The following is a 12,466-nucleotide window of genomic DNA, read 5'->3' on the forward strand; positions in this document are numbered from 1 at the left end:
AGTATTTCCTATTCCCTGCAACCCTTTTTGTTATCTGAATTTTGGTCGGAATCTTGAAGCTGGTAAAATTACTATCATATAGTTAGGAGATCACTAACTGTGAAAATCAAAGCTTAAGTACACCGAACTACTTTTATTTTCAGTGTTCAAACAGCCTTGTTCTCTCTCTGTTTTTTCGCTAATTGCTCAATTTTTGTTGTTTTGGATGACTGAATTAATTAATTATTCACTATTCTCATAACATAATATTCCAACAACCGGCTTTCCATTTTAAAGTTTGTAAGTACTGCTCACTCCTTCCAGTTTTTGTGAATTTAAAGCTAACTTATATACAATACTTTATATAACATTGAATTCTGCAAAAAAACATATGCTAGCAAGTTGCAAACTATGTGAAGCAGCTACAGGATATATGATGTCATGTAGAGAATTTATAATAAGTAGAAACAAAAATAAGAACGGAAACAACAAGATTACAGCGTGATAAGTAGTAAATACATGGTCGTACGGATAGCCGACCTTGCCACCTTATTATTATGTGGTAAAAAGTATTCAGAGTTGACCTTGATTTAGTATGGCAAGACCGGCCATGAACAAGTAGTTTCACTGACACTACACATTATTGCTTGTTATTTCTGAAGTTGCTGCTCATTACATGTACGAAAATGGTACTTACTAAATACAGGAAATGCACGTCTTGTGCAGGTTATTCGCCTGGAGCCACAGCAAGGCGATCTGAAAAATATGCCGATAATAATATCACTTGAGAAAATTCAGGGTTACCCTCTGTGGTGGAAGGTCAGACATATCATTCACTTTTCTGTTTTTCTTCATCTGAGCTCTCTGTATGCATAGCGTATTAATTAGTTAGTTCGAAAAACATGAAAGAGGTCTAATTTTTGATAGCAGATTTTGTGAGGTATGATTTACATTGTTCTCCAGAAGTTTCTTTTCCTCTCGCAGCAATTTTTCCTGCAATAATTAAGGGGTATCGATAATGTGCAGTCTAATGGAAAATTTCACATGATATTAATTCATAGATATCTGATGAGAACTATTGATTACAAAGCTACATATATAAGAGCAGCAGAAAGCAGGGATGCCTATTAACTCTGTCGACTTGAAGGAGCAAAGACAATTCTATGAGGTCTGATCCAGACACTGATGAGGACAAGTGAATGTTTTCCGCCCTTTATAATCCTTTTCCACAAAAGCTACTGCCTAGATTTTGATCGACTTGATTACGCGCTGTTTTCGGGAAAAGGAAGAATTCCGACAACAGAATTGTACAGTTCTAGTAGATGAAAAGATGCTAGTTTTTTTTTAATATATGAATGTTTGAATAAGCTAAACCTAAATCAAATGCACCTTAATCTGAGAGACTAAGACAGGGAATCAAAGCCCTGTTGGTAGAGACACACAAACCAAACTAATGACTTCAGGAAACACTAGTTTTCAGGATGTGCGAATGGAAATGAAAGCATACCTTCTCATGAAGATCCTTAACAGATTCAAGCATCAAATGTGTCTGCAAAAACAGAACTATTAGAACGTGTAGAGTTACACGAGAGTGGTGAATGAAAACAGCATTGAGTCGGCTACCAAAAAGTTGCATGGAGGATTCCTACAGTGAATTTTTTGTATTGTGCTTAGCTCTACAAGACGGAATGTCCATTGTAGAGGTGCACTATACCCCAGACCTAAGTTATTCGGATTCTTCACTTTCGGTGCCGCACCCGTGTCGACACAACATGGGTGTGGGTGTGGGATCCGTACCCAATCTGATCAGCTGATTTTGGTTACTTTGACCAAAATTGACAGGGAAAGTTTGGACAAATTTAATGACTTCTTTTATCAAAATAAAAGCGAAGGTGAAATTTCTATGTTACTACTTTTCCTTTTATCTCTTTTGAGGATTCTCTTCTTGATCAATATTTTCTCCTCAAGTTTTCCACATAATATCTTATAATTTAGGTTTTATAACTCTACTTTTAGATATTTGAATTAGTTTTAGCCGATTCCCGCACCCGTATCCATACGTAGATCCATATCCCCGAATCTTAAAATTGAGATCATGAAGAATCTGCACCCGTATTGGACACCCGCACCCAAGTCCGAACAACTTAGCCCCAGACTAGACAGACTTATGCAGCAGCTTAACCATAATTTGTTAGGCTTGACACAAACTTTTAACTTTTTGTGATGGACAGAATTTGGGACCTGTCCATTTCAGTGCCCAAATATAATCCTTTAATAAAATAAAGATAAAGAAAACAACATTGAGGTACTCTACCCAAGGGTTTTCATGCCTGAAAACATATCGACGTTGTGACAGCTTCTAGTATTAGTAAAGATAGAGGCACTAAGAAGAGAAGCTGCTACTTTTTATGTATATTTATACACCAGAATTCAACATCATGCAATTCCTATAGGGCAAGGTACAGAGGAATGTAGAAAGACCTTTCTAGATCTGATTTGTATTAGAGCAGTTTGAAGTTCATTCTCCAAATGGACAAGTTCAGTGATAGTGAGACCATCAGCATTAGTTTCCTCGAGTTGCCTGTCCAGTTTCAAATCGAGGCAAGAGCGTCAATGGTATAAGCGTTAAGAAACAAAGGTGAAATATAAGATCAGGACCTTTCTGTTATTTGTAGAAGTTCTCCGATTTTCATGCTAGAGTAATTAGAGTGCTGTGTCCAAAAATGCAAGCATGATTATTCAAGATAATATTGAATAACACCCAAATGATATTATGGATACATTGCAAAATAAATGAATCGATGATTTGACAAAATACTATGCATGTCTAGCATAAGTCATTTTAGTCGAGTAACGAGAAGTTCTTTTCGTTTTTTGATACCCACACTTGGTACAACAGCAGCATGATTTATGATGCACTATGATGAGGAGTAAGCATCATTTGTAGTTTGGACCTTCCAGTCCTAGAGTTGGCACACCAAAGCTAACGTGTACATTAGTATCTTCAGACCAATTAAAAAGCAGGAAATTACTTGTATTTCACAGTTCATCTGAAAATAATTATGCTAGATATTGATCTCTGACCAGTGCAGGCTGCATCTGGGTTTTTTGTGGGGGGTACGACACATGTTCAGAGTTACTTGCTACTCATCAGAGTGAAGGAACGAGTAACCAAATTGCTTGCTTAATTGAGAACTTAATTATAGGCAAGATAGTGCACTAATCAAATACCTCAGAGATCTCTTTTTCTGTTTCGACGTGGCTTTCATATCGTTGAAGGATGCCTGTCACACTGGAATATATAATGTCAGATGTAATTGCTTGTGGATAAGGAAAATGTTACAAGAAGCAGATCAATTTGTTAGGTTTGAACTAGAGTGTTACAGAAAATTCTGAACATATTTTATGGTGTTCAATCCCTTTGGGCATTAGGCACTAAACCATTGAAAATATCTTCTGCATGGATACCAAAAGGGAAGTCCCTTTTAATTAAGTAGTATAAACTTCAAACGGAATTTGGAAACCACCTTAGTGCCAATATGGATTAGAATTCCAAACTTGTGTCGCTTCAATAGGTATACTCATTATAATTGATAAAGCAACACCTAGCAAAAACAAGATCAACTACAGCTAAAATAAAAGTGGAGATTGATATCCAGGTCATGATTGACATCCAAAATGAAGCTGGTAAAATGGAAAAAGTAGCTTGCGAAGTGGAATATGAAACAATATTTGAGTGTTGAGACCCAAAAAGGGAAAAACAACTTGGGCAATATCCCAAGTAATATCCACAAAACTGTGTCTTCAATGGAAAGAAGTCAAAGGAATATTACTAAGAATCAGCAAGTGGCACAAGAGGGAACGATACTCAAACCTCCCTAAAAAATTTGAGACAAGAATAAGTGCGAAGGACCCAGCTGCCACAACAAACTCCAACGGTGGTCCCATTCAGGTGAAGGACCACTTCTAACTCAGAAGTGGTGGCTGAGGGAAGTTCTGATGACAAAAATGAGGGAACCCAAAGCTAACATCAACAAAGCTCAATTTAGAAATGTAGAAAGATGAAAAGTGAACTTTTTTGAGAAAGCAGGACCCCCTAATTAGGAGAAGGGGAGGGTGACAAGAGGTACATCTTCAGCTACTTTCAAAGTGCAAGGTGACAAGTGAAATTTTGACACGTAGTGTGCTTGTTTTTTTTTCAAATAATATGTTATATGTGATTCTTATGTGCATTTAAACCACCTCGTTCGTGTGAGGGGCCAAGCATGAGCTAGGTTGGATTGATTGGAAGTATCTAGTTAGATCATGTGGGTCGCTTTATTTGGTTTTACATTGTTTTATTGAGATGATCATATTGTGAAAGTTGATTAGATATTTAGCATTTATTATCACTAAATTGAGTATGCACAGGGGCGGATCCAGGGTGCCAGGTCTAGGTGGGGGGTCTCGGAAACCTAGTAACTTTCGTGTGAAACTAATATTTATATAGAGAAATCTAATAAATATATGAGTTGGGAACCCATAAACATATTGTGTTATTGGTCTAGTGGAGTAGATGGGCTTGTAAAAGTTTTATTGACCTCTTGGTTGTGGGTTCAAATTCCCTTTGCTACTATTTGTTTTTATTTTTGTTAATGTAGGGAACCCACAAACTTCAAATCCTGAATTCGAACTCATAGATAAGTCATAAAGGATATATCTCGATCATAGAGAACTCATAGCATTTCATGGAACGTGGATTGCATGGGCTCATAGAAGAGGGAAAACATCGAATGGGAGGTCATTTTATAACGGAAAAAGAGAGGTTTTAGTCTTACATACCTCAATTTCCAACTTGCAATTAGTACATATAATCAGTTCTTCTTTAAGGCTTTAATCTTACAAAAATGATGATAATTTGGGAACCCATATCGCGCTGCAACTACACTTTTCAAAAGTGTGTAGTGACACTTTCGGGCCTATATTGGGGTTATTTTAGGCACTTTATGTAATGATTTAACCCTTGTATAGATACTCTAAATCATAGCTTATTTCGATAAGCTTGTTCTAAATTTGGAGATTCACCTTGTGAGATTTAGAGGTGATCTTGGAGTAAACTTTGCATTTTCCTAAGGATTTGCAAGAGATTAGCTTGCTCTTGGGGATTCGAGTAGTTTTATGTAGGTGCTTGTTTGATTGGTGTTAGAAGTAATTAGGATATATAATTCAAATAAGCACCACTACTATTTTATCAAATATTATATCTAGCTATGTTTTACTTGCTTTCTTAGATCAGATCTTTCAATTCACATCTTGTTTGTTAATTTTTTTGGTATTTACATGAAATCACAAAAAGTCGTTCTTTAATTTTTCAAATTTGAATATGAGTTTCTGAAAGGTTTTATGAGTTTCTGAAATGTTTTGGGAGATTTGCTTGTGGATAATATTGCTACAACAACTAGTTTATGCAAGTTGTCGATTTGCTTGTTGCTAGTACTTTGAAAAATTTCAAAACCACCATTATTGAAAGCTCCAAAGTTGGTTTGACTTGAATTCAAGTTTTAATGTGTGGATTTGAGTAGTGATTGTAAAAATTGCTTAAAACCTCTGTAAGAACTTGCATTCAATGTTTAATGAACAGAGTCCATTCGAATAAAATTTGGGTAAAGCAAATTTAGGTTAAGAAATCTGAAAAATGGAGCAGCTACCTACAATGACCTGAAGTTGAACCCTTTTTAAACTTTAGAGATCGCGACATTCAAGACTGCGATTGTGAAGGCCCAAGTTCAATGTCTAGAGTATTTCTACAAAATTTTTGTAGCGAAAATCCGTATCTAGATTTGGACGCCCACAATTCAACCATGGTGACAGAAATTCATTTTTGGCCATGAAACAATGGTTCTCCATTGTCACAAGAAACATTCCACAGCCACCGAAAATAGATTCCAGCATTGTTTGTGATCGCGATAGGCGGAAAGCATTCAACACACAATTTTTCGTTTCAAATATGTGATTTATCACTCTTATTTCATCTCTTTTGGTTATTCTAAGACATTAACACTTTGCAAGTACTTGTTTCTACTTATGTTTAACTAGTTCTCGAGTATTAACTACTCTTTTTCGTTCTAGTTTTACTTTAAGCTTTTAATTATCTTTCATCTTTGTTGGGACTTCATTGTTTCAAGACCAATTTAGCTTTAAATTGCCTAGGCTTGCTTGCGCATCAACTCCACTCCAACCCAAATATGAAAGGAACTTGACGTGAAGCTTAGGCTTAAATTATGTGGCAATTTTGAGCGAAAAAAGGCTTTAGTGAAGATCAAAAGAGTGAACAAAAGCCAGCACTTCAAGAGTGATAAACAAGTGATTGATTGGGATGAATTGGTGTATATACACTAAGGGAGTGATTGGTGAGGATTTGATATTACTTATTTTTTCGCTTGTTTCGTTAGCACGCATAACTAACAGCAGAGAACAAACCTCAACTTTTAAAGGTGAAACCATCCCTAAGTGATGTTATTAGAGCTCTTATAAAATTGAAGGTCATGTTTGACAACATGAACCAAAGGGTGAACAATTTAGAGGAAGAGAAGTTACTCATTAGGTTAGTACCAATGCTCATTAACAAAACCAAGGAGTTGGCATAAGCATGTGGATGGTTCAGGCCACAGTGGAAGAGTCAAACCTCGACTATTTCTCCCACACCACTACCACCAAACCACCTACGTAGAGTGCTGCAACAAGGTCGACCACTCATGTTAAAAGAGATGAATCCTTCTTAAGGCTACCAAAGTCGTCCTCCACTAGATCATCACAATATCCATAACCATAACATACCAACAATAACCTTATGAACAACCACAATACTAACACCATGGTAAACATAAAAGGGTGTTGTGTGGGGTTAAAAATCGAGAGGGCGTCATGCGGAAGCTAATATTTTCAAATCATGGAGACAATAATTCAGACGATAAATAAATGCATACTAAAACATAAAAATATTATTGATATAATTCGGCCAATTGGCCTACATACTAAATTAAAAAGTATAAAAAACTATTTGAGAGACTCTTAAACGACTACATTGTGGATACTATTGTGTTGTTGTAGGAGAAGGGTCTTTTATTTATAGAGGTCCAAAACTTTCCTTCTTAGAAAAAGGTTAGCCAAATATTGAAGATGTTTATATTTTCCTTTTAGAGAAAAGTAAAAGTAATTATGATTACTTTTATATTCTTCAAAAAAAAAAAGTAACACTCAAATTTAGTAAGAAAATCAAGACAAAATCCTAACAAATCTCTCTTTTCTGGCTTAATTTTCTGAAAAAATAATAATCTTGATCCTCCTTCTTCACGCGATCTTCGTATATCACTGTTGCTTACCATGATAAAAGTTGACAGGGGTTAAATTAGAGTCCTATGCATTAAAAATAAAAGCATGGGTTAACATTATTGAAGCCTTGTGTTATTAGTGAACAGAGTTAAAAGTAGAGTTTTGTGCATTGAAAGTGAGCACATGTTAAAAGTGAAGCTCATGCGTTAAAAGTATATGCACGAGTTGAAAGGAGACCAAACGTTAAAAGTTAGCAAGGGTCGAAAGTTGGAGCCCATAAACATGGGTTGAAAATTGATTTTGGTTTTAAAGATGGATTAGCAGCAGCATTGTTGAAAATTTATTTGAAACTTTTCTCCACATGTAGCTGGACAAAGATCTTCATTATCATTAAATTGGTTGCAACTTTGATCTCAATATGTCCTCAATCTGAACCATCGAACGATTGAACCATAGGCTTTGATACCACTTGTTGGATTCGAAATCGAGAGGGCGTCATGTGGAAGATAATATTTTGCAAAACCATGAAGACAATAATTTAAATGATAAATAAATGCATACTAAAATATAATATTATTGATATGATTTGGCCAATTGGTCTACATATTAAAAACTAAATAAAAAAGTATAAAAAAAAATTTGAGAGAAAATCTCCCCCTAAGCAAGACTCTTAAACGACTACATTGTGGATAGTATTGTGTTGTTGTATGAGAAGGAGGTCTTCTATTTATAGAGGTCCAAAATCTTTCCTCTTAAAAAGAGGTTAGCCAAATATGAAAGAGGTTTATATTTTCCTTTAGTGAAAAGTAAAAGTAATTATGGCTACTTTTATTTTCCTTAAAAGAAAAAAAGTAAAACTTAAATTTGATAAAAAAAATCCGATCAAAAACCCTAACATGTTGAACACCATCAATGCAACTTCCACCTTTCAAAATAAGTAGTGACCCAAAGAATAATTGGATTGGGTAATCAGGTGTGCAGTCATCTTTTTAAGTCTAATTTGTCAAACGTCATGAAGGTCAACCACATCATCACTCAATTTGAAACGTTTGCCTCTATTTGGTGGGCATCTTACAAGAGACAAATTAAGAAGCCAACTATGCTTGACTTTGTTACTAGTTGCTAATTCGAATGAAATGAAGGCCAGGTGTCATGAAAAGAAGTTCCAATGGTTGAACGATTGTGGGAACTCAAAGTTTCCAACATAGTAATGAACAAGGACAAATTTGGTGTGATATAGTGTCAATGCAAGCTTTCATTTGCGTCTAGGCCGACATTAACAATATGATAGATATGCAAGGTGTAATGAAAGACTAAAAAGCATTTTCATGTTACAATAATCATAATCTTTTTTGCCTTTACTCTCTTAGTGGTTAATCAACATTGCAAGAAAATGAATGGACTGAGAGAAAAGGCAAAAATTGAGGAGAGAGAGAAGTGAGAAGAGTGGCACATCAAGGGAGGTACGAAGTGAGAATATGAAAGAAAATCCACCTCTATGCTGAATTTAGAGGGAAAATGAATATGTTGGTTAGTCAAAACGTAATATGAAAGAGGTTGAGCATAATCCTTCTATTATTCTTCTTAGACACAAAAATTAATTGTATTTTTGACTACTAATGAATTGACCCTCTTTGTCCAAGTATTGTTTCTATTATTTTTTTTTTCAAGACAATAAAGATGTTATTCCCGACGAGTTGCCAAGGAAGCTACCACATTTGAGGGGAATTGAGCATTAGATTGACTTTGTAAATAGCAAAGGTTGGTGAACGAAAGGCTTTCTAAGATATGGTTATTTTCTTAGAGATGGTAAAAGTGTATGGGCCTCAATATCCTTGGAGACAGATACTTATTAGAGAGGCACATAGTGAGGGTCTGATGAGACATTTTGGTATACATAAAGCTTCAACTATTCTTCAAGAACAACTTATTTGGCCTAAGATGAAAAATGTCAGAAAGGATTTGTTGTACTAGTGTTGATATTAACCATACTTAGTTTAATGATCCTTTGGACAATTTCATCTTATGCTAGAGCTGTTGGAATGGTTGGAAGATCGAGAAACAAAGTTTGGAGCAAATTTGAGAAGCCTTGGACAATAGGCTTCTGCCGCATGTTTGTGCTTCAAGTAGACTATTGTGATCACGAGATGGAGATCATGATCACGAGGAACCAAAAGCTTGCAGGGCATCACGATCACGATGTTACAAACTTGAATGCAGGGAAGGACTCTTCCCAAGTTGATTTTCTTGCACAAAAGCATCACGCATTGTGAATATAGGACACTGAATGGGAACATTGAGAAGGACCTTCCAACCCCATATCACGATTATTGCATTACATTTAATCGTGATAGTGGTATGACCGGCAGTAATTGAACTCTTTGAAAGTGGCTAATGACACTTTGGGGCCTACGTAGGGTTATTTAATTAAGCATTTTATGTGATAATTTAGCCTTAATATAGATATTATAAACCCTATCTTTATTTTAATTAGCTTGTTATGAATTTGTGAAATTTGAATTGACTTAGAATGTGACTTGGGTTTTGCTAGAGGTTAAGCTTCCTCAGGATTCAAATAGTGTTGGGATTTCTAATTCGAGTTATTATTGTTGGTTTATCACACATTATTCTATATTTTACTTGATGGGAGTCTTGGAGAAATTTATTAATTTGTTGTCATGTTATATCACAGGTTTAAACTATGAAAACGACATGTGCTCTCAATAGACCCTTGTAGTCTAGCCCTTCCCAGAATTCGTAACCTTCCCAGAATCCATATATAGTGATAGTTTTAGTGTACCGGATTGCATTTTTTGATTTCATATATATTTTACTTGCTTTCTAAGAGTAATATTTCAACTCCAAAATCTTGTTTGTTATCATCACCATAGTTGAAAAAAAGTATGTGTTAACTTCCATTCCCAATCGTATTGTGCAAGACATCCTTGCATATCACATGCACAAACAATCACTCTCTCTCTCAGACATATCAACTCATCAGAGATAATTACCATATAATAGTTAATTAACATGCCTTCCTATCGATTTGACACGAATCAAAATAATGAAGAAGAAGTTATATATACCTGTTAGTGTTGGAGAATTCATGGAGTCTGCCAGTGCCATTGTTGGAGATTATAACACCACCAACATCCACATCGCAAAGAATGGAGAGTTCATTGGCTTTCTTGATAAGACGTTTTCTGCGTTTACAGAAAGTAACTTGTCTACAATTTTTAGCTTGAACTAGTATTCGTACCCGCGCGTTGCACGGAATATTAAGAAATTATAATAATTGAAAATATTTGCATGACTTACTTACATAATAACTTATATCATGTTTTTCAATGTAGTGTACTTAGTAAAAAAATATATATTAGATCAAAGGAAATTAATAAATAACTGTCGAATGTTAATGAGACTTATTTAAACTTAAATTAATGATCAAACAGTGAATAATTTATTGAGAAAAATAAAACGCAAGAATAAATGTACCACATAAATTTCGAAAGGAAAACGATTCACAAAATGATTAAAGCAAATAGGAAAATTGGTGAACAAATATTTAATAAACAAACTAATAAGAGAATGTATTGAAGACATTTACTTCTTAAACCTCCATATTTAAGCAAAAAGAGAAACAAGATATTGTTACTAATGTTTAACTCGATCTACACAATTATCCTCAATAAAACTATACTTGTGAGAACTTTTGTTGTCGACTTCACCCTCTTTGAGTCATCCCATTGCTTCGTTATAAAAAAAAAGAGATTTATTTATTTACTTATAACTTTGTTGCAATGCTCATATTATTTCCGTTCTTGTTTGGCTTTTTAATCATAGGAAGAGAGAAGCAAGATTAAAAAAACTTACCCTAGGTGTATGTATGGAGACGACCCATATTGGTAGTATTCATCACTTGAGCTTTTCGGATGTATGAGGTGATTAGCTTGAAGCAACAACGTTTAGTATCAATAAAATTAAGTAAATGATAAGATACTCAATAAAAAATTAGAAAGATCCAATATCATGAGCAAGACAATGCAAGATACATTTATTTTATATGTGGTAAAAAAAAATTTACAACATGAAAGCTAACTTGATTTTACAGACCCTCCTTATCACCACCTCATCTTAACGTAATGACTATACTGATGCATAAACCTTTAAACTCCAAGCATGTATATTAATTTTGAAGAATATTCACAATCAAGACATCTATCTTATATTTTTGTTTGAGTTGAGAATCAAAAATGAAAACGTAATATTTCTTAACGGGTTAGCCTTATAGAAGGATTAAGTAAATCGCACTTAACATAGATAAATGACTAACTCCAAAATGATTCAACTTAATTTGACAAAGTGAATACCTTAGATGAGGAAAAAGGTACTGATATTCACTCCATTTCAGAGAAGAGGTCAACTGATCAGCATTCGAGCGACATGAGGCAATTGAATTCCCATTATTGCAGAGGGAAAGTTTTGTATAAAAAATTTAAACAGAAAAGTATATAGTTTTCATCATGTACTTAAAGTATATAGTTTTCATTGCCCGGTGAGGACTTATAGAGAATAGACGCCGCATTGTACTATGGTTTATGACCACCCACGTGGCGCTATGATCGGCATTGCAGAGATAATTATCTGCTATTAAATACATTAAACGTCGATCGAAAGAATTAAAAGAATTTAAATTCTACAATTAATCAATAAAAATAAGACTAATATAAAAAGAAAAAACATTTGTAGATTATTATTGAGGTTCTTAGATAGAGGCTAATAGCTGAAATCAAAGCAGCATAATCATGTGATATCAGTTTAGACAAATTCATGCGACGGAAAGAAAAGGCGAATTCAATTCTTCTAGAAGTTAACCGATCAGGTCTTGTTCCTAAAGATTAGGCAAAGTACATGGCTGGAAGACTACATATTCCACAATTAAATTCTTGAATGTTCAAGTTTGCTCTGGCCCACATATGCTTCAAATTTGAATAGAATCTTTCTTAGTTATCTGCACTGACTAACGTTTGTATCACACATAACTAAAGTGTCATGAATTATATAATATGTGTGAAATGCTTACAAAGTTATGATGCGTAATTTTCATCTTATCATTACGCTTCAGTTTGATCACTACCAACACTAAATGGTTTTTATATCCTACATCAAGACATTT

General features: G+C 34.6%; 1 protein-coding gene across 1 annotated transcript; it reads right to left on the reverse strand.

Annotated features, from left to right (window-relative positions):
* Window positions 1-493: 493 nt before the first annotated feature.
* Window positions 494-11,754, reverse strand: LOC107851447 (agamous-like MADS-box protein AGL70). Its single transcript, XM_047401697.1, has 8 exons — window positions 11,715-11,754; window positions 10,377-10,536; window positions 3,211-3,271; window positions 2,638-2,690; window positions 2,461-2,560; window positions 1,487-1,528; window positions 931-972; window positions 494-843 (listed from the first exon to the last, which is right to left on the reverse strand). Exons 1-8 carry the CDS (start codon window positions 11,752-11,754, stop codon window positions 760-762), a joined length of 582 nt encoding a protein of 193 aa, XP_047257653.1. The 3' UTR covers window positions 494-759.
* Between the last annotated feature and the right edge of the window lie 712 nt (window positions 11,755-12,466).

The sequence above is a fragment of the Capsicum annuum genome, chromosome 12, assembly GCF_002878395.1.
Source record: "Capsicum annuum cultivar UCD-10X-F1 chromosome 12, UCD10Xv1.1, whole genome shotgun sequence".
NCBI classification, from domain to species: Eukaryota; Viridiplantae; Streptophyta; class Magnoliopsida; order Solanales; family Solanaceae; genus Capsicum; species Capsicum annuum.

Excerpts from the sequence above, each read along its gene's own strand:
- LOC107851447 (XM_047401697.1), bottom strand. The coding sequence starts at position 11,754 with ATGGGAATTCAATTGCCTCATGTCGCTCGAATGCTGATCA. Across the intron at positions 10,537-11,714 it reads TGTCGCTCGAATGCTGATCA|TTCAAGCTAAAAATTGTAGA; the intron begins GTTGACCTCTTC and ends TACGAATACTAG. Across the intron at positions 3,272-10,376 it reads GAATTCTCCAACACTAACAG|TGTGACAGGCATCCTTCAAC; the intron begins GTATATATAACT and ends TATATATTCCAG.